General features: G+C 36.1%; 2 protein-coding genes across 5 annotated transcripts in view; one reads left to right on the top strand and one right to left on the bottom strand.

Moving 5' to 3' along the window:
• The window catches only part of LOC129725212 (nuclear inhibitor of protein phosphatase 1), a 489,093-nt gene extending 488,318 nt beyond the window's left edge, over positions 1 to 775 (bottom strand). The window contains exons 1-2 of the mRNA XM_055680766.1: positions 536 to 775; positions 50 to 482 (exon numbers count right to left, since the gene is read on the bottom strand). Coding sequence (XP_055536741.1) covers positions 50 to 482; positions 536 to 564 — 462 coding nt within the window. The 5' untranslated portion in view covers positions 565 to 775. The remainder of the gene's footprint in view (positions 1 to 49; positions 483 to 535) is intronic.
• A 4,553-nt stretch (positions 776 to 5,328) lies between these two features.
• Positions 5,329 to 26,123, top strand: part of LOC129720676 (serine/threonine-protein kinase Genghis Khan) — a 42,660-nt gene continuing 21,865 nt past the window's right edge. For 2 of the 4 annotated variants that reach the window (XM_055672218.1, XM_055672219.1), the window contains exon 1: positions 5,329 to 6,070. The gene's annotated coding sequence lies outside the window, so the exon portion shown is untranslated. Of the gene's footprint in view, positions 6,071 to 8,714; positions 9,005 to 26,123 lie in introns of those variants that run through there. The other 2 variants (XM_055672216.1, XM_055672217.1) reach the window with 2 other exon arrangements.

A 26,123-nucleotide genomic window follows, 5' to 3' on the forward strand; every position in this document is an offset into this window, starting at 1 on the left:
TGAAATATTTCACAAAGACTATCAGAAAAAAAATAAACATTTGGCTTACATCCAGTTCGGTTTGACTTTCTGGTAGACCTAAATACGTTCCATCACTGGTGTCCATCATTGGTATATCTTCCATAATGTTTGATCGCGAGCCAACTGTTGGTCGTTCTCTTAGCATATAATGCCTAGTGGATGCTCCAAAATGAAATTGAGAGTTAATCTGTAGCTGCGTCGGCTTGTGTGATTCCAACCGAACAGAACCGATATATGTTCCATGTGTTGAGCCTAGGTCCACCAAGTAGGCAATATTGAGATGTTTGTGGTATACGAAAGCCGCATGCACTCTTGAACACGACGCATGATCAATACAAAAATCGTTCATCTGGGGATTACGTCCGAAAAGATAGCATTTTTTCTCATCTATCATAAGTTTCTGAATTAGCTTATCATCTTTCATCACATCTAAATGTAGTCCAGTTGGCGGCTTTCCGGCCCTGCAACAGAAACACGTCCATTATTCAATATATTTATTTTGCAAATTACCTACCAAGACGGAATTTCATAGTGATTGGACATGGCTCGTAAAATGGACACTCATAGGTATTTATTCAAATTATTGAAAACACGATAGTGCTTGTCAACGCCTTTTCACAACTGGCGAATAGAATCAACAATAATATTACACATTTTTCCGATAAATGCTTTTTAATGATGAATATTTTACTGATATCAATAATATGTATTTCGTTTGAGTACAAGTTTTGACATTTACCATGGTCTCGAACAAAACTGTGCTATTTTTTCAAAAGGACGTATGTGAAAAGTTTTGAACCAAGTAAGAGATCAGGCCAAGGGGCTTCTAGCAGCAGTGATTACAATGAACCGCTGATTTCTTTTACATTGTTCAGTGAATAACATTATAACATTCAAATTTTTATTTTATATGTGACAGTTCGATTGTTAAACAGGAGTTGCTTGTTCAACTGAGCGCAAAATGTGAATAAATATTTTACTGAAAAGTGAATTTAAGGACTTCACGTTCGCTGAAAATAAATTCGACATGAAGTTTCAGGTGACTATTTTGAAAATATTAGTGAATGAAAAAAGTAATGAGAAGATCACAGACAAACAGACGTTTCACTCTATGACGTTTCATCGACCAGAAAAATAACGATAATTTTGAAATTTTGCTTAGTGGGCAATACAAAAACCATGAGTAAAGCGCAGTATGCAGTTCAAGAAGGAACTCATTTTTCTATCTCAATCCCATGTAAAATTCAGGCACTGAATCAGGCAATGAACTTTCTTCTGGTAGCTATTACGCAGCTAAAAAGAAATCATAAACCGAAATGGAAAACAAAGTTCACTTGCTGTGAACACTGCTGTGAAGCAAAATGTCACTTTTTATTGCACGGAATAATTAGCACTGACATTATTCAGGTACTGAAAGTGTCAGGCAGTTGGTTGGTCGTCTCACACCCAGCGATGCCAGATTGGTAGACATTAGCCTACATTCAAAATATTTTTCACGTTATAGTTACCGGAAAAGTTACGTGAATATTTTCCACTATCGTTTTCTAGTAGATTCTACGTGATTGTCATTTGAGTTCATGAAATCAAAAGAAATAATTATCGGTTTCCGACGAGGTAAACGACGAATTTGCATACCTGATTTATCACGCAACATATTTTGATAATTTCTAAAACCCGTTTCCTAGCTCATAAAAATTAGAGAAATAAATGAAAATTGTACATTTCGTAAAACGTGATTGCTATCAGATATCACTCAGGTATGCAAATTCGTGGATGAAAAAAACAACAAAAAAACTGATAAATATTCCGACATTCCCGGGGATTATTATTATCCGCTGCAGCTGTTTTCGTTCAGGTAACTCTTCCACCTTTGAACTGAAGCTGTGTGGAACCATTAAGCTCAAGTCTCGAGATTATTAGGATTTTTCGAAAATTCACTTATTTGCAAGCCATCCAGAAATTCTGTTCTATGTTCAGAATCAGACAACAGCTTCGCCATTTTGATTTCTGGTTCATTTCGTACAGAGAATTCACGCGATACATCTTGTTTGACGTTGTCAAGTTCACGTAGATGGTACGTGATTAACCATGCTATGCATGAGATTTTCACGTAGATGTTATGTTCGTCACATAAATCATGCAAAATGACAGGACATGAACAAGTATAGGAACTTTCACGTAACAATAACGTGAAAAATATTTTGAGTGTACGATGAAGACATCCATTTTTGTGACGACAACGTGAAGACATTGGAGAAAACATGTGAAGACATTGAAAAATATCTGAGCGACCCGAATTTTGCATTAGTGCATTAGTGGTGACCTGTATTTTTTTTTTGCTCGACAGTTTTCGATTTGCCGGAAAGTTTTTTCAGCCTTCAGGCTTCGGGTATGAAGACATTTTTTCGCGGACCAGACTGAAAAAAGTACCTGGCATCTCTGCTCTCACACCAGATCGCGGTAAACAAGTGTGTTCGAGTGTTCTAGAAAAAAGGAAAAATCATGCGCTCACTCACGTCAGATATCGTTACTGTGAAGCATTCTCAGCTGTCAAAATTCCGTTTGGTAAAAAGGACAAAATTTCGTGAACCTCTTTTCTTTTCAACTGCGTACCACGCTTAAGCCTGTGGTACACTCTTTGACCAAGCGTCAAATATTTGTCACTTTTTTACAGATAAAAATTTGGTCAAAGATAATTATTTGTCACTCTTCAATTTTTACATGGGGCAAACACGGGCAAACAGCAACCATGATGTCAAATAAATTTGTTGGGTCTACTACGAAAGGCTGGAACTCAAAAGGCTGAAACACGGAAGGCTGAAATCCGAAAGGCTGAAATCACAAAAGGCTGAAAGCTACATAAGGCTGAAAACACGAAAGGCTGAATCACGAAAAGCTGAAAAATCATAAGGCTGAAATTCACAAAGTTCATTTCTAAAAAAACACTCCCCAGTCAACAATTTGGTCCGTATATTTCAGTTGTTGTTGAGATATAATCACCCTTATACAATCTGATATAGTTGTATATAACGTTCTATATGAGCTTATAAGTACCAAAGTGGAGGCAATATACGTACCAAAATAGTTCGCGCAGTTAAAGATATACAACTTTCTATTCCATTTTTTACAATTTTATAACAATTACCTTTTGCATAAAATAAAATCTGAGGTATGAACAACTCTGTTTGATATTTAGTACAATTTTCTATTGCCATAATTCAAGCATACATACAATTCCGTTTCACCCGTATTATGATTCTTTTACGATGCTTTACAAACTAAAACGCAGCAGTGTGTAACCTGTACTGCGAATAAATTTTGCATTATATACAACCTAAATTTTCTAACTAATAAAAAAAACAAAATTGAACAACAATTTCATTCATATTTTTTTTAATGAGAAGTACGCGTACCATTTATCTTAGTACATTCTTTGGTATGTATATTTAGTCAATTAATGAATTGAGGTTGGATGCGGCATTTTTCTTTATTTATTTTACAAGGCTGTGTTCAGCCTCGAACCCCCAACGTTCCGCTCACTGCTCTTATACCCTAACCTCAGAGTCATTTTACGATGCTGCGTGTCAACGAATTCTATCTAGTACCGTTGAACGCCTCAATCGTATGACCCTGTAAATCGTATATAATGTCACTTCTTGTCTTCAATGTTGACCCAAATCTATTTATAAACTCTGATGTCGATATGTAACTCAATATTGCCTCATATGCGAAGGAATAATAACATGCGTTCTGCATTGACCTTCTTTTCAACTGTTAGGCGATTCAAGCAATTGCAATCAACAAACATTAAATATCTCTCAAGACGTTGCCCATGTTTATGTGGAACCCGATTATATGCGCCATTTTTTTGGGTGATTTTGCTTTTAGACAAAACTACGTTCATGATTTATAACCAATTCTCTAAATCTTTTAGGAACTAGATTTAAAAAACCAGTGTTGCTGAAAGGGACATTTTAATTTAAATTAAATTTGACATAAAAATGGTATCATTCTTTACTATTCAACGATTTCGTGTTTCATAATAGACGATTATAACTGTCACGAAAAAGTAAATTGTATAAAATTCATTATGTAATCCTCTTACAACTGTTATAGGAGTTTTCAAGGAATATGAATATCAACGTGAATCACATAAATTAGAAATCCTACAATTTTGCACTGCAATTAAGTTTAGCAATGTAGACAACTCTACTGCGATGAAACCTAATTTCTTGTGTGCATTTATACGAGGAACAACATGCAGTCATATATCACGGACTCTACGACCCATATATGATGAAAGATAACTTGAATTGGTTATAACATGAACTTTATACAATTTCAATTGAAACTGGATGTTTATACGATTTTGTATTGCCATTTTTATACGATTTCTGGTTATCTGGGTCGCGGCCTTCGGCCGACTCGATTGTCCGACATGTATGCTGTCCTTACTCGCTATCGCTCGTTCGGACTAAACTAGGGGATCACCCCTACGAGTCAGTAGACCTAGGAAAACGAACGAACCTATACAGAGGTGATTTCTGCGAGGGGGCTGCCCCCCGTAGTGGCCGGCGCTTCCGACGGCGGGTCGCCGGCGCACACTCGCGGCCTTCGGCCGTCTCGCCCTGAATCATCTAGGAAACGTGTACAAGAGTCAAGTGTGTATAGAATCAAATGTTGCCGAAAATTGATTTTCCATTGCACAAACCAATCAATACTCAAACATTGAACTCTGTCACCTTATAAAGGTTTGTTATCCATGTGTCCGAATTTTTCAACGATTCAAGTTACAAAAGTTTCAGCCTTTCATGTTTCAGCCTTTCGTTCATTCAACCTTTTGTGGTTTCAGCCTTTTGTGCATTCAGCCTTTCGTTATGAAACATACTTTTCAGCCTTTCGAGTTTCAGCCTTTTGGGTTTCAGCCTTTTGAGTTTCAGCCTTTCGTTACTAACCCAAATTTGTTCATTATGTCAGAAGATCAAATATTTGACCATTGGTCAAAGAGTGTAATCCAGGTTTTGCATACGTTGAAATGGGATGTTTGCCCTTGAAACATGGCGCAATGATGCCACAGGGGGTGGTTTACTGTGAATATTTATTTATTATGTTTATCGTATCAAAGTGAGTAATCAACGATTACCTACTTTCTTACTAGTTTGACCCCTTGCGAGCAAATTTTTAAGTAATCCTTTTTATGTACACCCACTGGGCCGTATTATGTTTTTGAGTTGTCCCAATCAAAAGTTCACTAGCGACTAGCTGGGCATTTGCTTCTGTTCATCCAATTGTCATTCGTCATCGAACCACGGTCGCGAACGGGTGTTTTTTGCTGTGTGAGCCGTCGGACATTTCCCTTTCTCATCTCTCATTTGGTGTAGTAGAAAAATTGAATTTTGCATCGCCGTACTAGACTCCATCTTTTCAATCCTTTTGAACATAGGAAAATATTCAACGCAGATTCCTGGATAAATTAAAAAGAAGTGACGAGTGGCAATGAATAGTTTGAATCTGTGATCGGTTATGAAAGTCTGCAGCAAGTGCGTGGAATGTGAAAAATGAATGAAGAAGCTAAAAAAGTTCGCACTGAGTGAAGTCGGGAGAAAACCCTTCCCAGAGGAAAAATCCGATCGGAATAGAGGCTGGCGAAGGAGAGACATGGAGTGATTTATTCGTGTGGCTATTGAATCTACAATTGTATTTTAGATTCACTTTTCATAGCGAGTATTATGTACGTGTGTGTATTTTAACGATAGTGATATTTTGCTGTCTCACATCTCGCAATTCGAGATATAATTTTATTTCTCGATCGTGTGTAAAAGCAATCCATTGAGTACTTCGTTAAAGTTCACGCTGACGTTGTGTGTTTTTCTAGCGGTACCGTGTGTGGTTGTATATTAATAATACGAATATGTTTCTTGCACAATAAGACAAGCGGATTTATGAATAATTTCTGCCGAAAGGACTCAGCTTTGGATATCTCTGAAAAGTTTACGTTTTGAACAGCTGAATAATTAACTGAAAGCTGAACTTGTGTATGTGTGTTAAAGTGAGTATGCACCTTTTTTTTGATAGTTATAAATTGGTACATGCATTCCAAAAAAAATTACGAAATGTTAAATTGGAATTATCGCAACCCTACATATTTCGTTTGAAAAATAAGTAGATTTTGTGTATTTTCTAATAGGAAATTTTGATAAACCACATAAAAACTTGATCTATATATTCGTGCTGAATGTGATACCAAATGTTAACTATATGTAAAATCTTCTTGTTCGACAAAAAAAGTAAAATAAAGCTGTCATCCAAGTACGAGCGTCGTAGGAAAATTGAAGAATAATTCACTAGCAATCTTTTTAATCCAGTATACCTACTTGTACCTCCTATTTCAATTTCTCTTAAGTGTACTAAATATTTCAATTTAGAAGTAGCATCCCAGCAGGTTTCGGCCCGTTTTTTTTCTCTTGCCAAAATCAAACCATTTCAAATAGGTTTTTCTTGATTTTTTTTGCTTCTCAAGTGGCCTATGACGATATAAATAGTAGTAATCGCAGCCAATGGACTAGTTTCAGTATTCCAAGTTGTTAAAGGTGTTGCTTGATGGGTTTTGGTTCAATAATCCGAGAATATCTGGAACACAGCCGGGAAAGGTCCGCACGTGGCCTATGATAATCTGAACGCTTGATATGACCAGTCAAGTAATTAGAGGCATGGTACGGTTCTACTAGAACTTCTAAGAACTACTACAGGCAATATCTCCGGAACCGGTTACCAACCATTGACCGCGGTAACATTAGCGACCATATTATTTTTCTTTTGGTGGTTTATTGAAGGACGAGAAAACCATAAATATAAGAGAACAAACCAGTTCGTTTTGGCACATGTGGCACTAAGCGAAACGTGCCAAAACCGAACAGCGCCCGTGTAAAACAAATAAATCAGAAGGCCAAGTTCAGATAACGGAATGTTGCACCGAGACTTATTTCAATTTTGATAATTTTACTTTAAATCCTAATTCATTTAATGAATATGTACCAACAAAATAGTTTAATGATAAGAGATAAGAGAAATAATTGGTCTAAACGAAACTTTTAATGAAGGAGGAAAAGAGAAATTATGAAACTTGTAAGATATTAGACTCAGGAGCCTTACTCTAATATCTATAGTTGCTAATTTCCATTTTTACGTTGTACTGAAGATTTGGTTAATGATATCAATAGAAGATAGTTTCAAGGCAATTGTGATAGGTAGGTTTACTGCCATAAAAACGAAACCCAAATTAATCATTCGATAACAATAGATTTGATAAAATTGAGCTGGAAAAATATTTCAATTTAAATACCGGCCTATATTTGATATCTGAACCAGGAATGTTACGGATGTGATTTTTCAGACATCTGCAGATGCGGATGCGGATATGTGATTACGGATGCAGATGTTGATGCGGATGTCAATTTTCATGCGGATGTTCCGCATTCGCGGATACGGATGCGGATATCCGTAGCATCCCTTGTGTTATATTTTGCTTTTTTCACATAACCATGCCACTCCCCAGTGCAAAAGTTATTTGGGCGAGCAGTAAATACACCAAGGAAAATTTGTCTGCAATATTTTATGAAGCGATATTAATTTTCAATATCCGCATGGTATGATGCGGATGCGGATATGTGATTACGGATGCAGATGTTGATGCGGATGTCAATTTTCATGCGGATGTTCCGCATTTGCGGATGCGGATATCCGTTACATCCCTAATCTGAACAGGCAATGTGAAAGCCCTCGCAAGTTATAGGAAGATATAGATCATACAATTCAAAGATTCGTACTAGCTTAGTGTACTTTCATATAGCTTAGGTACAATGCTGATCTAACAAGGTTGTCGTCAGCAATACAACTACTAAAATACAGTAATATTGAAGGACAAGTTTCATTTAGTTCACCTAAACAAATATTAAAGTGTACTATGCAATTTTGAGGTGCTATTTTAAGGATTTCTTAAAAATTCAATCGTTTGAGCCATTCAATTTTATGAGCAATTTAAACTGGTGACATGAAAAGCAGTGAAATTATATCATTATTATAGATCTTTCGCAAAACGTTTGTTTGTTACTATGCTATATACTATAATAATTTATATATAATATTGGTAATCAGGTTGCAATTGAAACAAGTAAAAAAATTCTCATCTATTTGATCTTCACAAAAAAACAAATTAAGTTCAAACATTCCTTAAAACAATTAAGAAAAAATTATCTTCCTAATAAACTAATTCCTAAACGCACAAACATATATTTTTTCATTGATCTTAATTAATAAAGTAGTGTATTTTTGTATGTTTTGTATTGACTATGAGTAATAAAATGTGAATTTAACTGTACATCATGGAAAGTATAGAAAAATCTTAATAATTCAATTTAACAGTGGAACTGATGAACATTTTTAATTCACATTTGAATACAGCAATATCTAAATTTACATTAAAAGCGAATTTAATGTTTTGTTCTGATTTTTTCGGGTCACATTTACACAACGTAACAAAACAACCACACGTTAGTCGTCTGGCAAGTGTGTTTGTGGCATACTTCCATTCATGTATGGATGAATTACAGTCTCACTGCTCACAGTTTTCTGTTCTCATTGGACTTTTTCTACTACGTTGCTATAGCTATCAGCAGACTTTGCATTCGACTAATGGTAGTGGCCAAGGTAGAATATAAGCGTACTGTAAAGGTGAACGTGTTATGTGAAGTGAAAATTTTGCCGTTGTGTGATGATTTCCATAATTTCTAAATTTTCCCGACCCGTATAAGACTCATTATGGGCAGCCGAATGAGTGGGAGGTATCGGAGTAGTTAAATTGTAGTCACTGTGCAGAGATGTATTTGGACTGTTTCGATGCTGAAAAAGTACGAAAGCGCCATCACGCAAGGCCAGAGTGTTGCAGCAGGGGGTAGTAGGCTGGAAAATAGTGAAGGCGATACCTGTGAGTGATTTTGGTTAATGAATGAGGTTTTGCATATTCCACATAGTTGGTAATCGCAAAGAGAAAGGAGGAAGTATTTTTCGTTTATCGCTGTATGTTGGGCTCAAAGTTCAGATATTTTGTTGGATATCTCATGACAAACTTTAGTTCTGATCGAATATTGTGAATTATAAACTCAAAAACGTGTGAATAAATAATAAAAAATACGGTGATTTATGCATTAAAACGTGTTCTGCTATGAATTATTAAAAATTTTATATTAGTAGAGACATGCGACTTTACGAAGAAATATCTAATACGCCCAAAATTAACAGCGAAGTGTAATAACAATTAACCCATCGAACTAAAAATTTATAATTGTGTAAAGAGTTAAACTAACCAGTTTCGGTACCGTTGCCGAGGGTAGTTTTGATTTGTGCGACTAGTGTTACATTTTACAGTCAGTATTTTCCTGACCGTCCGCTCACTAGAGTGAGTGACGAGAACTTGAAATTACAAAGCCAATGACAGGAGCAAGTGAGTAGTAAGTGAAAATAATAGGTTTTCTACGTTGAGCTTGTTTGCGTGAGATCTAAAAATATGAAATGAAAGTATTTCAAAGGTATGATTTGTGTGCCTTCCTATATACGAATTATTCTACTGGCCTCCTTCAACCGACACCCTCACCTGATTTGCCTTGTATTGTGGCTGCATGGTCGCTCACAAGTCACGACATCGTAAGGTGTAGTTAACTTCTGGAAATTCACTTTGATTGAATTCAGCTTACGTCGCTGAAAGCTTAACAAAATGTTGTTTAACATTTTGTTAAGCTTTAGTTCAACCGGAATTTACTTAGTAGCAGCTATATAAGCTGCAAATCAACGAAAATGTTTATTGGGTTTAGAACAACCCGTGAAAACTCTGCACATTTCACTACCTGAACTATAATTTTTCTATCAATCCGCATGCTTCGGTTATCCAGCTCTCATCTGTATAAACTCCGTGTCAAATAAATGTTGTGAACAAAAAAAGGTCTATCAAAACTTATCATTCTTTTCAAACCAATGTAGAAGAAACTTAAACTTGACCAACACAACTGAATGCAGTTGTATTTATATCAAACAAAAATCATCATCTGCAATTAAAAGAAAAACAATTCAAACCTGAGAATTCAAACTTAACTTTAAATTTTCGTGCACATTTATGCGTTTGTAAGGACTGTATTTAATCATCTATAATTAACGTTAGACTTTTAAAAATAAGAACTTACACGTAAAAGAACTTGTTCTAGTTTAATAGTTGTGTAATATCTACAAGTTTTGTACTATCGGATTTATACGGATGGCATATGACAAAACAAAACAGACATCAAGTTAAAATTTGTTAGTTGTTGTCCGAGTGAGTTACTACATAGAATCTGTAATCACGTTTTCGTTTATTGCGTACTGCAAAAATTATAAAATTTTATATCTATATTCACGATGGGAATGTCTTTTTTCTCTTTGTTAGTAGAACATTCGTGTTAACAATAAACAGATAACAAATTGGCACAGTGAAGTTATTAGTTTATATTCCGCATAAAAATAATCAACGCAGTCGGCAGTATATTTATGTACTTCTTTATATCGAGCGGAAAGCAATCGATGAAGTTATTTTGGTCTTTGTTTTCCCATTCCATCGGTACGCGCGAGATTTTTTTTTCATATTTAAAAATATTTTCATTTCACACGTTAATACGAACGCAGCAGTCAGGCGAAAGTGCTAAACGATTCTCAGGAGAGTGTGCGCATGTATAGATGCAACTGTTTTGAACAAACAATTCATATATTTAGCGTAAAATATTATTTCCAAGTCACTGCTAATGGCGAACTCGGTTCTTTGGTCGACGCCGAAAGGTCGTTTAGGAAAATTTGTAAAAGTTTTGAAATGGAATGAGTTTTGCGTTGCCGCCTCAGTTTGGTTAGATAATATGAAATGATTTGCATTCTGTAAGAACTAACTTATCATATTGATATAAAAAAGTTTGCATGAAATGTTGTTAGATTTTAAAGATAGTAATTTACAATCACTATACAACGGAACCATTCGAATTAATAGAAGTAGATAAATAAAAATAGAACTTCCCAAACAGAGTTTTATGTCTGTAAAATAGAAAAATGGTGAAGCACAGTTCAGTAAAAACAACTAGGATAATTTCTTATAGGCGGCAAATTTCGGTTAAACAAACAGAGCAATGATTGCACTTATCATAATGTGAACTCTAAGCTCGCGGAAGAGTTTTGATTTCAGGTGCTGCGCTAACGTGGTTATCTAGGCGCTGCGACAGACTAACAGGCACACACTTCCATAAGTCTTAATCGTCTTGACGTGTAAAACGTAAAATGTACGATTTCTTCGTGTTGTTGGAATGTAATACGTTTTATGTTTACAGAAATAGAAAAACCTTCTAGTTTCTTCATCTTTGCGACGAACTGGGCAGCAGCGCGACGCATAAAAAATTCGAGCGTTTTGCACTATCATCACATCATATGAATAGTCGCGGCGATTCACTTTCGTATGTTTTCGTCAAATAAACGCTGATAAAGGAAAAACAAAACAAAACAAAAATGTTATAATTGGTATGTGTTTTTTTTTCTTTTTGCACTTTCACGGCTACCGTATTGTTAGAATTTTCAATTTACTCTTTTTCATTGCACTCCATATAGGTATAACGGTTAACGAGTTTCAGAATTTCAAATTTAATTTCATCTTGTTAAAAAAAGGCAAATTTTAAGATCAATACCATTCTGCTATAGGAATTCATCCGCTAACAGATACAGCTTCCGTGCAGGATGATTGTTAAATAGTGTTCAATAGCGCGTGCTGTGCTGCTTTCGTGGAATCTGCACCTATAAATATAACCATATTCACCTTGAGCGTTGCATTCATAATGCTCAGTTACTCAGTTTTTTTTTTATTGGATTCAAAACAAAAAAAATATAAGTTGTACGGCTCCGAAATTGGTCTGACCTCCAACGAAATCCACTTGGCTTCTACGTTGCAACATTCTTTTCATCACCAATAGGATTACACAACTTTCGTCATTTCCCTGGGTGGTTTAATTGCATGAGGCCTTTTAGTTTACTTCGCTATAGTCACTTCAACAGCACCCCACAAACTGCTCCCAAATAGCAACATGAAAAACGAATGAATATGCGTCATCATCTCATCAGGTTTTCGTCTGCTGTAATTATTACGAATTGGCAGATTGTTTTGGATAATCTTTTTAAATGGAATAATAACTACTCTGGTGCTTGTAGCGTTACGATCGTAATACCTAGTAATACAAAAATTGACAACACCACAGTAAAATAGCGCTAGTAAGCGTGGTTATTTCGCAATAATAAATATCTCAATTAAGAGATGTAATGAATTCTCTGAAATTTAATGAAGATGGTGTTACACCAATATTCAATTTTATGTTAAAACAGCACATTAAAACTGTGTGAATGGAATACCATGTTAACTGATAGGAAAGAAATGAAGATTACGGTATTATAAATGGTGCATAGATTCGTGGAATGAACATGCAAAATATCATAATTCACAACCTCTTTTCCTCGAATCGAACGAAGCCTTGCAGAAAATAACCGGTGCGGACGGATGCGACTTCCACATAACACTCGTCGTTTAAACTAGACAGAGGGGTGGTAAGGCTGGATTGAAGGTTAACAAAACTATAAAACTTGTACCACCTAGCAGTGCATGTTTGTTTATAACAACATCTTTCTAGGCTTAGCGATATTTTGAAAACATTATTTTGTACTATTTATTGTTTTTTGTATACAGCAGGGATGTGCATACAGTCACATTTTTATTGAATATTGTTTTCAATGGGTAACGGTAATGGAGTTAAATAAAAAAAACCCTTCAAGTTTATTTCATTCCGATTGACATTATACGAATATATTATGTATCTTCAGTGAGAATGGCAAAACTCTCAGAACGGATAGTCTAGACGGGATTCTTCCGGTTTTCGACAACAAACTCACATCTCCGAACAAAACACGAGTCTGTTACATTTGCAGTGATTTGATCGTTTTTATAGGGAATGGTTGTAGACCGGTCAATAGTCGGTGTTTATTCGGTGTTTCAACAGCGTTTGTTAACCGACCCGTAGAGAGTGAGGTTTACGTTGCTATAATGCTGCCCCTTTTGCTGTACTTTCGGTTGAGCAGTCAGGTTTTGGTTGACGTGGTTTTACCAGCACAAGCTTCACGTTTTGTGAACGGAAGAGGGGTCAGATCAAAATTGAGAAATCGATATTTATGTTGTTAGTGAGCGAAGTTCCTATTCTGGTTCTCGAATACAATTCTTATTTCCGAGCCGAGCCAGATAAAAATAAAATTCAGTGCTTCATTGGATTGAGCGGTGGCGATTTATTTCATAACCTGGTCACCGGTTGGTTATGTATAGTTTGATTGAAAAATGGATGTAAATTTAATGAATGGTCTGCATAAAGTTCGGCAAGGCTAAATTTTGCCACTGTTTGATTAGAAGAATTGAAGACGTTGCTTTAGCTATTGTTTAGTTTAAATTTTTATTTTGATATTTTTATATTCATGTTATATGATATTTAGAAAGCAGTAGTGTTGAGTCAACGTGCACTACACAGGTACCAAACTCCATAACCGAACATATTCTAATTTTTTTTGATGAGTTTTGAGTTAAAGGGTAATGAAAATAAAACAAAAACTAATTGAAGTTCCTTTGAAACCCCGTTCTTCAACGTAACTTCATGTAGAAGATTTTGTCTTCATCATCATTAGTTTCTATTTTCTGAAAAGTAGTCGCCTGCAGATAAACTAAGCTTCCGAGAGTGGAAACTTATTTATAAAACGTACATTATTCGTCTGTTCAGATTTCACCGTAATGACTCACGGTGCATGTAAAAAAAAAAAAAACGTTTCCTACTAAATTTTGCACCGTCGTGAACATTTCTTTTGGCGATTTTAAGAGAATCACTCGAATAGTCTCTGAAACAAATTCTCTGTTGACATGCTAAGGCGCAGTATCTTCTTGTTCATGTACTGTTGTCTTTGCAAGCCATCTCTTTCAGCCGTGCTGTACCTTAGTACCATTATAAATCGCATATCAAATATGCCCTCTCCTTCTACCTCCTAGTGTGCAACACCTTCTGCGGCACTCCGTATGCATTCGTCTAAATTGCCAAGCCTCTCGTAGTATTTCAGCACCACGCAGGCAAGCACCGACGTATAACGAAGAATGCTGAATGACGTAATTTTTACATTTCCTCAACCCATTTATCCTCGCCGGCCGGGTAAAGGCTGGTTGAAAGTGATGTTGAAGTGAAGAATTAGCACATGACTCCACCGTTGTACACTTACTGAAATACGACTCAGCATCTCGGGTTCGTATTTACTGGGAGCATTATGTCATTCTCTATCTTTTTGTGTATGATCTAGGCACAAATCAGGTTATATGTATGTTGTTTTTTTTTTATTCTTTAGGATAGTTGTTTCGAAACTGTTCGAGTGATTTACTGGAAACATCCATAGCATTTTTCTTAGCTTTCTGCTCACATATGAATATCCTAGGTCAATGCCAATATTGCTTATATGTAAATGTTATTGTCAAATGCATTATCAATCAAAAGTATACTTAAATTGGACACTGCCTATCGGTTTGATTCTGGTTGTTGTTAGTCTGGCAGCGCTGTAAAAAGTTATGTAATCGTAACTTTTTATCATACTGGGTTAAAAGGAGTCTGCCAATGGCTAGTAACGAGTACCTCAGTTATTTCACATAGTTGGTAATACATATGTTACAAAAACAGTGCATGAATAGAACAATCTGAATTGTATAGAATTTTACTGCTAAGCAGAACTAAAATGAAAAAAAGAAGCTGGGATTGACTACTTAAATGAATTGTACGTTCGAATTGTTGGCAAAGCTGGCACTGAGAATGAGATGAACTTTACAGCCAACGTACGGCAACATGCGATATTTTCGCATTAACTCGAGAAAAGGTCAAATGTCTGATTCTAGAGCGAAACACAACAGGTCATTTTGACGCACTGCGAGTACGTTGTCGTTACCGTTTGTGTATGTATAGTTTCATTATTCTGTCGTAGAGATTATCTATCATGTTTGTTTGTATACTTAACGTTACTGTGTCATTTTAAAAATGTCGCGAAACATATTCTCTAGATTAGTAGATCTTTATCGCAAATATTGCAATGTCCTGTACAAATATTTGAAAAGAATTTATGGAACTGTCGAGTGATATCAGACGATGCTATCGAAGAACGAAGCGCAAAAGTATTTTGTATTGTTAACCTATATTACACACACATGATACATCAAGAAAGTAGATATCTTTATTTCCTATTTCCATTTCATTCCAATCATGCACAAACCTTGGTTGCGAATCAGTGAGTATAAAAACATAAAAGTGATTGTATCCGGTGCTCGTTTTGCACGTGTTAGATTTGCGGATACACTGATACTAAAGATATGGTGAGAAGTGCACTAGTTTGTACACAACACACCACCCAAACCCGTACCTGAAGAAAGTGTGCTAATACCGCTTGATATGGTGCAATAAAGTAGCAAATAAGTAGCGGAGTAGCTATGCACATAAATTAACATACAATGGGACGGGCCACGAAAGGATACCAGTGATGGCCAAAATTGTCTGTTGCTATCGGCTACACTGACGTTATGCTTCCGAGTTTGGGCAAGAGTCGCAACTTTGATTCACAGCTACGGAGGCATTGCGTGTACAAAAAATCCAAATTACAAGCCGGTCAGTTAGGAGTGTTTGATATGACAAATCTGTCTAGTGCATTAATTACTTACTGCTAATTGGAATGAAAAATATGCAAATAGTGCAGTATAATCATTGCTTGAATTTAGCGAATTTTTCTGAGTCATCCTAAAATAACCGTGACTTTGAAGCCGAGCAAGAGTTTGTACTTCGTGTTTCAAAAACATTTATTTATATTTATCAGTCTTTTACGGTATTTTCAGTAGATCTAGAAGTACTTGGTATAGTTATCGAAATTCTAGAGCATTTTAGTACATTTGTCGATTGCCAAATTTTCATTAACTTTAGCGTTAGTGGCCTCCAAAAAGGCGATGGTAGGTGGTATGGTGTGGACCATACTTGATTATGGAGGTGGTATAATTCGCGTTGACGGTGTTCAAAGAGATTTCAAAGGCTATTCGCACCTCTCATATGTAATTTTCAAAATGTACATTATGTCGAAAGCAAAAATGTTTCCTTCCTTCTTTTTCGCATGCAAAAACCAAACAAATAGTACAACGAATTGCCTTAAGTAGTTCTACGTCAACATTATGGTCGCAGGTTTCGCAACTTTTCCGTTATTTTTCTAGAAAACGCTACATTTACATTACATTGGTGATGCTGGATGCGATTCATTGATATTCGCCTAATATGTTATGATTATTTAGGGCTGAAATGTTCAGATCAGAGTTCAGATGCTCGGCAGAGCACTTTTTCAAGCCGAAATATCTTGCGGAGAATCTGCAATTTGAGCCAATGCACACTGGGAAAAAATGAACCCAAATTCCCACTAATTAGAAGCTGCTGGGCAACCTGAAATATAGCTTTTTTTATGAAAAATTGGTCAATACATCGATTGGTGATATTTTCATTATGTGCAGGCCACGGGGAAGGGTCTATATTTCCAAAAATAGGGTGAAAAGGGGCAAAATAATCCGTTTCCCGTACCCTGCCCAAAATATAACCATCACCAATCGATTTCTTGACCAATTTTACATAAGGAGTGCTATACACTAAAGTCGCTTTTTACGCGGGGGATACGTGCCGCGTAAAAAGAAACCGCGTAAATTCCGGAATCCGCGTAAAAAAATGCGTTAATTCCGGAATCCGCGTAAAAAAAACCGCGTAAACTCTGGAATCCGCGTAAAAAAACATCGTTAATTTTGCATTCCGAGTGAAGGGGAACCGAAATCCGGGCAAAAAAAAATACCGCGTAAATTCCGGAATCCGCGTAAAAAAAACCGCGTAAATTCCGGAATCCGCGTAAAAAAACCGCGTAAATCCCGGAATCCGCGTAAAAAAACCGCGTAAATTCCGGGAATCCGCGTAAAAAAACGCGTAAAAAGCGACCTTAGTGTATTTAAGGTTGCCAACCCAGCTGCTTCTAATAAGTGGGATTTTGGGGCATTTTTTCCTATTGAGCAATGGGTAAATTGAGAAAGTTTTTCTCATTGAGTCAAAAATGCAGATGCTCCGCCAAATATTTTGTTGAAAAGGCGTAAAAGATCTGAAAAGCGAGAAAAATCTGTTTTGTGAGGCTGGCTTTTGTTCACATATAAAACTACAGTTAGCAAAAGCGTGCGTAACTTTCTGAAGATAAATGTGTTCAATGTAATCTCTGGTGGACTTACCAAATCTTTTTCGAGTGATCGCACTGTGTGTCGGTCAAAAGTTTTTGTTTTTGGCGTATTAATTAGAAACACCCCACTGTGCCAAAATTTCGATTACTATCGAATTTTCATCTGCCTCTGATTTTTTCGCAGAAATGTTACCAACTGGACAATATTTGAGGACTTGTAAGTTAGAAAATATTTCATCTGCGATTTTGAATAAATTTAATTTTTTTAAAGACGTTTAGCACAAAAAAACAATAATTTACTTCCAATGACTCACGACGCAAAAAAAACGTGACACTTTAGAAAAAAAATAAATTTAAACACAACTGACGCAATCCTTCTATAACCTTTCTTCAACTTGGATTTTTGTATGATATGTTCCTTTATTGAAGTTTAGACAACTGAGAAAAGTCCCCCACATGTTACCTGGCCCCTTACACTTTAATCTGGCCCTGCCAACAGGAGATGTAGCGTATGAAGGAGAAACTTTTTTCACTAATCACCATTTTCACGGTACAAAAAGCACAAGGGAACGTTTAACTATTGTGCATTACACCCGTTACGATATTAAAGATCTTGACATCACCGAGAAGAGTACGTTAGAATAAAAATTTATTCTGCAAGCTGATAAGAAACTCTTACCTGTGATCCATATTTCCAGCTTCAACATTCTCGTAGTTCTACTGCATATTTTCTACTATCGTGATGTAAAATATCGTTTACCTCCGGAATCGTTAAACTTCGATTGATTAGAACCGTCTTGTCTAACTCCTCAAACATAAGGATAAATTTGATTGATCCTTGGCTGCCATCGATTCCCACTATCAAACGTTTATCTTGTATGTTTCATCAGGTTTTCATGTAATCTATCAAACCAAAAACACTGCGAGAATACTGTATGCTAGCTTACTTTGTTAGAAAGCTGATACGTTAGAAACAAAGTTTTATATGGGTTTGATATCAGTAGAATCTATTTTATTATATTTTCTGTTATTTTAACACCTAACGGGATCAACTTGAAAACACAACCTGAAAGATTTTTTGCATAACAAACTAACAGCTTCTGTTACATTTTTACTTTGTCTTTCTGATCGGGTAAAGATGTTGGAAATGTTAAAACATTGGTAAACATTTGTATCAACTTTAGAGTAACACCAGTAAAAAAATATTCTGGAGGGAAATTCGTAAGTATAATAATGTTAAGATAAAACAACATAACAATTTTCGAAACCGTTGTACTTTTACAGGGAAAAATAGCAAGAAAACTAGGCTGGACTGGATTTTGATTATTATCATTAATTTTAATAGGCCTTATCCGGTTTATATATGTTAATTTTCGAAGGAAATTTAAAATTAGATCTCTTGATGTTATGAATAGCCCGGGTTGTACAGGAACTATTTTCGCTTATAATAGTTTCTCTTCACCTCATGTTTATAAATTGATTATTTATTATTTATTGTTTAAAATTCTATTTTATCAATATCTATCAATGCGTTGTGATGATACCTTCGACGTTGTGACGTAGAAGCTTTTAGCATCAGGTTTGTTTACTATGTTTTCGTTACCAAGAAAATCAAATTGCTTCTTTCTCCTAACCTGTCAATTTATAATGGTTGGGGTCGACCACTGTTTAATTGAGGTTAAAAAGCCAACGGTGAATAATAAAGTTACACACTTAATTTATCTCGGCAAACTTCCCAACAACTGAGCTCGGCGAAATTTTCCAATAAATGTCAGCAAAGTATTTCGACGAATATTCAGCAAATATAACGATCTACCGTAAGCCAGCAGACATTAAATTTCATTTTCCGAACTGCCGTTAACCGCAAGTTACTCTCTTCTGTGAAAATATGAAATCAAGAAAACAGCTTCGAAAGATATTTTATTCACGCTCAATTATCACTTATTTAAGATGAATTAAATCAACAGTTTTCATGCTAAAATATAGTTTGCATACTAGCCTGCATTAATTACGTTGTAAAAACCACTGAAATTATTGATTTCATGATAAAAATATTCAGTGTGACTGACTTGCCGTTACATTCTACACCGAAGAGAAAAGTTACCGCAAGTCAGTCACATTGCCATGTTGATGCTATAGTGCGTGTTGACGTGTTATTCGTTGCCGTGAAAAGCCGTCAATCCTTCGCAGTTCGGAAGTGTATGTCCATGAGAACTGTTACGAAATGTTGGTGTGGTAAAATCTTGAGATGTACGGAATCGATGAAAGCTCATCCGGTGAGGGTTTGGATGAAGAAACTTAAGCCGGGTTGGTTCATCCGACTACAAATGTCAAGATGATCAAAATCCGTTTGAGGTTCGAGCATCATCTTTGGAGATATCTTGAAACGATTCCCTGGATTCTGAAGGAAGTTTTTTTCGGTACTGAAGATTTTCCGGATAGATCCACGAAGAAACAAACTATGAAAAAATTGGACTTGAATTCGTATTAGCAGAAAATTGCTGCATAGGAATTCATTACCAATTCAAACTAAAAAATAATCCCAATAATTGATAATTGTTACTATATAACTTATTTTTATATAAACGGTCATATCAAACTTCTCTTCTCCACTCTCCATCCATTTTATTGTACCTATTAGGCTTTTTCCTTTAACTAGGACTGACTTTCGGTTATTTTTTCCTCTGGGACTGACTTGCGGTTACTTTTCGTAATAGGACAATTCGACTTGGTATTGATTTTCACTTTTGTTGAACAAACCACTATTTTTTATCGGTACATCTGCAAATACACTCAAAGATAGGCCAAAATCTGATGCTAACTCAAAATCGACAAAATTACAGATGGGACTGACTTGCGGTTACCGGCAGCGAAGTTCTTGAAAATTCTGCCGAAAACTACTACTGAGAACCAGGGCTGTCATTCGCACACTCATTGCGCTCAGTGTGTGAATTTTACGTCAAGGCACAACGAGAACGGTACCTACACATTTTGACAACCAGCAGACACAAAGAAAAATAGCGAAAACGAAATGACTATGAAAGATATCACCAAGTGAGAAAATTTTCAAGAGAGGGAGAACGAACAACACTTTGTGCTGCTTTTTGTGACACATTGCGTGATAACAAAGAGCTTCAGTTTAAGCAGTTTGCGTTGCGTCGCGGGTGGAAAAAATAGCAGAGAAAAGGAACCAAGAAAGGACCATATACATTTTTGAGAATTCATTTCCACACGGTTCTCAATGGCGTGGACGTGTTTCTTAGGACATATTACGCACGTCCAGACATGTTTCTGCCCCGGTATTCATATAAAATCGCTTCATGCATTCACTACTGTGACCGTTCATTAGAGTGGTAATGACTTGTATGGAAAAAAATTATCCATCGTCGCATTTAGAAGTTCGGTCAGTCGAAAAGTGAAACTTTAACCGATCGATTGTTTAATTTTTTGTTTTTGGATAACACCAGATCTCGATGTTTCATGCATTTTTAAGACATTTGGTATCAGAATTTTTTGATATTCAGAAATTTATGAATTACCTGTGCATTTTTTTCGTTGGTCACAAAATAATGCTTTCGTGCTCTCAAAGTCAGATTAAGCTGAAGTTTAGTATGGGAACTTTTTTCGAAGACAAAGCTATTGAGCCCTACTTCTAAACGAAATTCGAAAAGTCTATTTCTATTACCACCCTACTGTTAATGTACGAGACATATTGCGGCTATCTCCGGGAAGAAACCATTTTTAGTTTTGAAACAAAACGCATTGAGCAGCACTGAAAATTAGCTCCTAAATTAATTCAGTAGGAGTCAAATGAAGTGTAAAAACCAAAAAAAAAAATAATACTATAATTATTCGTTTGTCAAATCCGATAATCATTCCCTTAGGCAACACACAAAGTAAGACACAATGTGTGGTGTCGCACATTTTAGCAAATACACAAAGAGTACTCAGTCGCATTTTTTCGGTGCGAAAGAAATAAAAAAAAACGAATGGGGAGAAGAGAACACAATCGAAATATCGGGAGTGGCACGCACGGTTTGATGGCAAATGTGTTGTGTACAAATTTGAGTGGTTCTGTCTGCACTGAGGTGAATTCCAGCCCTGCTGAGAACATTTCGCTGAATTCATCAGCTGTTGAGTTCTCGGCAATAAAATCTAAGTGTGTAACATTTGTTTCTTATAAAACTTAGGTACATTACACAGTTCATAGGATGGCGCGGTGCAATCCATTCTTTTTAATGTAACTGTAAGCCTGGAACTGGTGTTTTAAAATTAGTGTGATTTTTTTTTTGCACATTAATTCAAAAAATTTAAAATCCAAATAAAAAAAAACTCCGTTGAAATTCTAACTTCCTGTGCTTTGACTCTGATCCGGTTGGTTACATTTCTGTTAAAAAAAAATGAGGTTCAGGAATAATAATCGAAATTTGAACACCGTGTAGGGTACTCATAAATACTACTCACTACTCCATCTGAGCAATAAGAGGCCCTCAGATAAAAACTTACATTTCAAGTTGTAAGGTAGCCAATGTATGTGATTTTTTTGAGGATGCGAAAATTGAACACGGGCTGAGGGTATGATTCAGACTTAAAAAAAAATTCTCTCGTCCAGACGGGGAAACGAACCCGCAAGCTTCGATGTCCTGTTTAGACGAGGGAAATTTCTTCTAAGTCTAAATCACACTCTCAGACCGTGTTCATTTTTCGTATCCTCGAAAAAATCACATACAATGCCTACCTTACAACTTGAAACTTTATGTTGTCAAACTTCTCTTAAAACTATATTCGCGCCCCATAGACCGTATATTTGAGCGTTTTCTTGAGTGTCTGCCTGTCTACACGCTAGGTTTCATGATAAACTAAAGAAAATAAATAGATGTATGACTATGCATTTTAATAAGCCACTTTCGTGTAGCTTATGCAGTTAGTGTGAAAATAATTGATTATATTTGTTGATACGCTACGTTTGCGTTACTTTTTTCTCTATGTTCTATACTTGTGAAACCGAAAACCAGTAGTGCCAATTCATTGAGCTACTGAAAAAATTACAAGCACTTATTAGAGATCTAACGAATTTGTCCTATTAACTAGGCATTACCAACATCTCTAATGATAGCACGACTTGTCGGTATCATCAATACAAATTGGTAGGGACCGAAATACAGTGTTCCTAATACGCTTAGTTTCCACTCGAACGATACTGTTTTCTTAGCGATTCCCTGTATAGCGAGAAAGACCAGGAGCACCAGTAAAACGGAAGTAGGTCAGAAAATCTGAGTCAGTGTAACGCCGCAAATTCAAAAGCGGCTCAGCTCGTACGTGCCTGGGTGTTGCACTTGTTAAGATTTAATACTTGAATACAGCGACAGCTACTACCAACTATCAACGTTTAACAGCAACGCAACATGAAGCAGCTATATTTGAGGCCCAGTGGGATCAATGCTATGCAGTCCACCATGGTTTTTGTAAACCTTTCGATTACAGGTGCATATTTTTTTCTTTTTGCGACTGGTGGTAACGTTCCACCTATTTTTTTTTGTAGTTGAACATTTTATTTCGTTGGTTCTAGTGATTCTATCGAGTGGGTTGAATGTAGTTCATTGTGCATGAAGTGCCGTTCATAAAAAGCTTCCTGTAAGGCTTCTTTGTGGACGTTAGCACGAATTATAAGAAATTGCTGCAGAAAAAACAATGGCAAATAAAAAATGCACATACAACTGAAGGGAGTGGGTGCAGCGTTTCTGCGCTAAGTGAAATGCGCGCTCTTTGAATCTACTTTGAAATAAATCAATGGCCAAATGATGTCAGCGAAATAGTAGGAATCAATTTAGTGTTCCAGTTTCATTTTATTTTGCTCCCATTCTTTGACCAAATAAATAGAGAAATTAGGTTCATTAAGTTCAAATTTTGCACTTTTAACCCTCTAGTGCCCAATGTCGCCATTTGGCGAGCTTGAGTCAAATCTCTAAAAAGCTTCAATAGATTCTTAAAAAAGTGTTTACATACAATGATTTATAGTGATTTTACCGAAGCTCGTCTAGAAATTAACTTGGGCACTAGAGGGTTAACAGAAAACTAATATTGCATAATAATAATAATAATTAGTAAAATCCTGCATATTAATACAATCTGAATTACTGTGATTGTTTTTTTTTGACTTCATACTAAGATCGCATGTTGTTACTGATATAATATTTGTTGTAGAACGCGTTGAACGTTTTTGCGTCTTCCTTGATTCTTATCGTAGCGCCGTTCTATACTGTATATAATAAACAGCTGATAGCATCGAAAGTTCTTGATGCATAGCCTGTAGCGGAGCGCAGTTTCCATTTGCCAAGCTAACCGTTGGTAATGACCCTGATGATCAGTATAGAAACACAAGTGCAGATAGTAGAAGCGGGAATTGTCGTGTTACGAAAAAAAAAACATCTGCGCCACTTACACCACATGCATTGAAAACTGTACGCTAAATATGTCACAGCAACAAACTCAAATGAACACTGTAATTAATTTAAGTGATTTATTTAAATAAGGGGCGGATGATGGTTTTGACAGGTGTTCTGTTTTCGTCACTCTCGCTTATAAAATCTTGCAGTTAGGGAACATACTTAAATGACGTAGCATTTTTTTCATGATTTTCAAGCCTCCCTCCCCCCTCGTAGCATTTGGTCACAAAACCTAACCCCCCCCCTGAAAAAAAAGGTAGCATTCGAATAACCCCCCCTCATCTCCGCTTCTGAAAAAACGTACAGAAATACGTGCAGTCTGGTTTTTTACGCGGTGTTTTATACGCGGATTTTTTTACGAGGTATTTTTCTACGCGGATTTTTGAAATTAACGCGGTTTTTTTACGCGATACCGCGCTAATTCAAAAACTTTTTCGCGAATTTTCGAATTAACGTGGGTTTGGAACCAGAAACGTTTAAGTGTTTATCTAGTAGAAGACTTAGTCCAAAAAATACCCACCGCCCTCCGAAAGATCCGGAATGACAGTCAAAGAGGACAACTTTAAATTCTGGTTCTGACGGTTTTTACGCGGATTTTTGAATTAGCGCGTTTTTTACGTGGATTTTCGAATTAACGCGGTTTTTTACGAGGTACGTAATAAAAACCTGACTGTAGTAACATACATACAAAAAATACTTGAAAATAAACCGTGTCTGATTCAATTTATTTACAACTTATAGACTCGTGACTGCATCTTCTGCTTCGAAGGGCTTGTGTTTTGGTACAAGGCGTAAAGGTGTTTAAACAACTTAGTATGATCCATGTCTGCAGAAAACACAGAAACTGTTCCGGAAATGAAATGAAGTATCTTGTAATTTTCACTATTAAAAGCCACAAAAAAGCAACAATTTTTGTATTCAAAACAGATTGTGTGTTTGGAAATTCAAGTGATTGTTTATGTAGCAGAGCTTTTAGAAGATTTCAGAATGCCACAGATAAAAACATTTCGACAGATCTCGCTGCAATACTTTGTGCAATGTTTTAGTGTAATTTTAGAATACATTTTTCCTGCAAAAAAACAGTCTTTAAAAAAAATGCTACGTCGATTTTACTACAACCTTGTCACAGCTTGTCACAAAATGATGATATCCCCCTCCCCCCATAAATGCTACGTCATTTAAGTATGGTCCCTTATGAATAATTCAGCTCCAAACTATTAGGGGGGCTGAATTTCAAATGTACAAATCGAAAACAAGTTTCTTAAAGTTCATTATTGCTCTTCAAAAGGTCATTTCTTCCCAATTCTACATTTTCATTTGAATGAAATCCATTACCAAAGAGCCACATTTTTAATTGAAAAAAAAAAAAGAAATAGTTTCTGCAATTTATCGGTCGCATCACGAACTGAATGAGCGAGAGCGTTGTATTGGTGAAAGAGCACTTTTTTCACAATGCGGCCGTTTTACCTTGGATTCAATATTCAACGTCCTAATGTACAATACAGTATAATAATATTCTTTATTATTTGTTTTATCGTTTTCAAGGTAGACGAGGAATATTATGACTTTCGAATCCCAAAGAAGATTGGCCAACACTTTATCGGTTATTTGTTGTAAACGTTATCAGATTCTCCATCGAAAGTTTGATCATCCTTTTATATTTTATATTTACTCATTTAGCCTTCTTAAACGTGAACGTAAGAATTTAACACTTACCAAACCTTTGCCTAAAAAAATACGAAATTCAGTGAAAAGTGAAAATTTGACAGCTTTCTAGTTAAAATTGGTACACAGATATTTGATTTGCAACACCATCTCTGGTTGTCCATTAGAGATGGTCGGGTTTGGCTTTTTCCAAATCCGTACCCGAATTTTTTTTTTCGGTTGAAACCCGAGCCCGATCTGAACCCGAAACTTTTTTCTTCGATCAAACCCGAACCCGACCCGAATCCGAGAATTTTATTTTTGTGGAACCCGAACCCGACCCGAACTCTGATCCGAAACTCTGAAACCCTAACCCGACCCGAACCCGAGATTTTTTTTTTTTGGGGTTGATTTTTTGTACCAATTTGAGGCTGCCCTGAAGTTTTGAGCTTCGAATGGTATTGGAATGTTAGTGATTTTCACTGTTGCATGAAATTAGACACCATTATCTTATAAACATACTTGTTTTATATAGTCGGGTTTCGGGTTTTCAGACCTAAACCCGACATGTTCAAACCTGAACCCGACCCGAAAATTTTTTTCCCACCAAACCCGAACCCAACCCGTACCCGATACCCTCAAAAATTTTCAAACCCGAACCCG

Source organism: Wyeomyia smithii, chromosome 2 (genome assembly GCF_029784165.1).
Source record: "Wyeomyia smithii strain HCP4-BCI-WySm-NY-G18 chromosome 2, ASM2978416v1, whole genome shotgun sequence".
Classification (NCBI taxonomy): Eukaryota; Metazoa; Arthropoda; class Insecta; order Diptera; family Culicidae; genus Wyeomyia; species Wyeomyia smithii.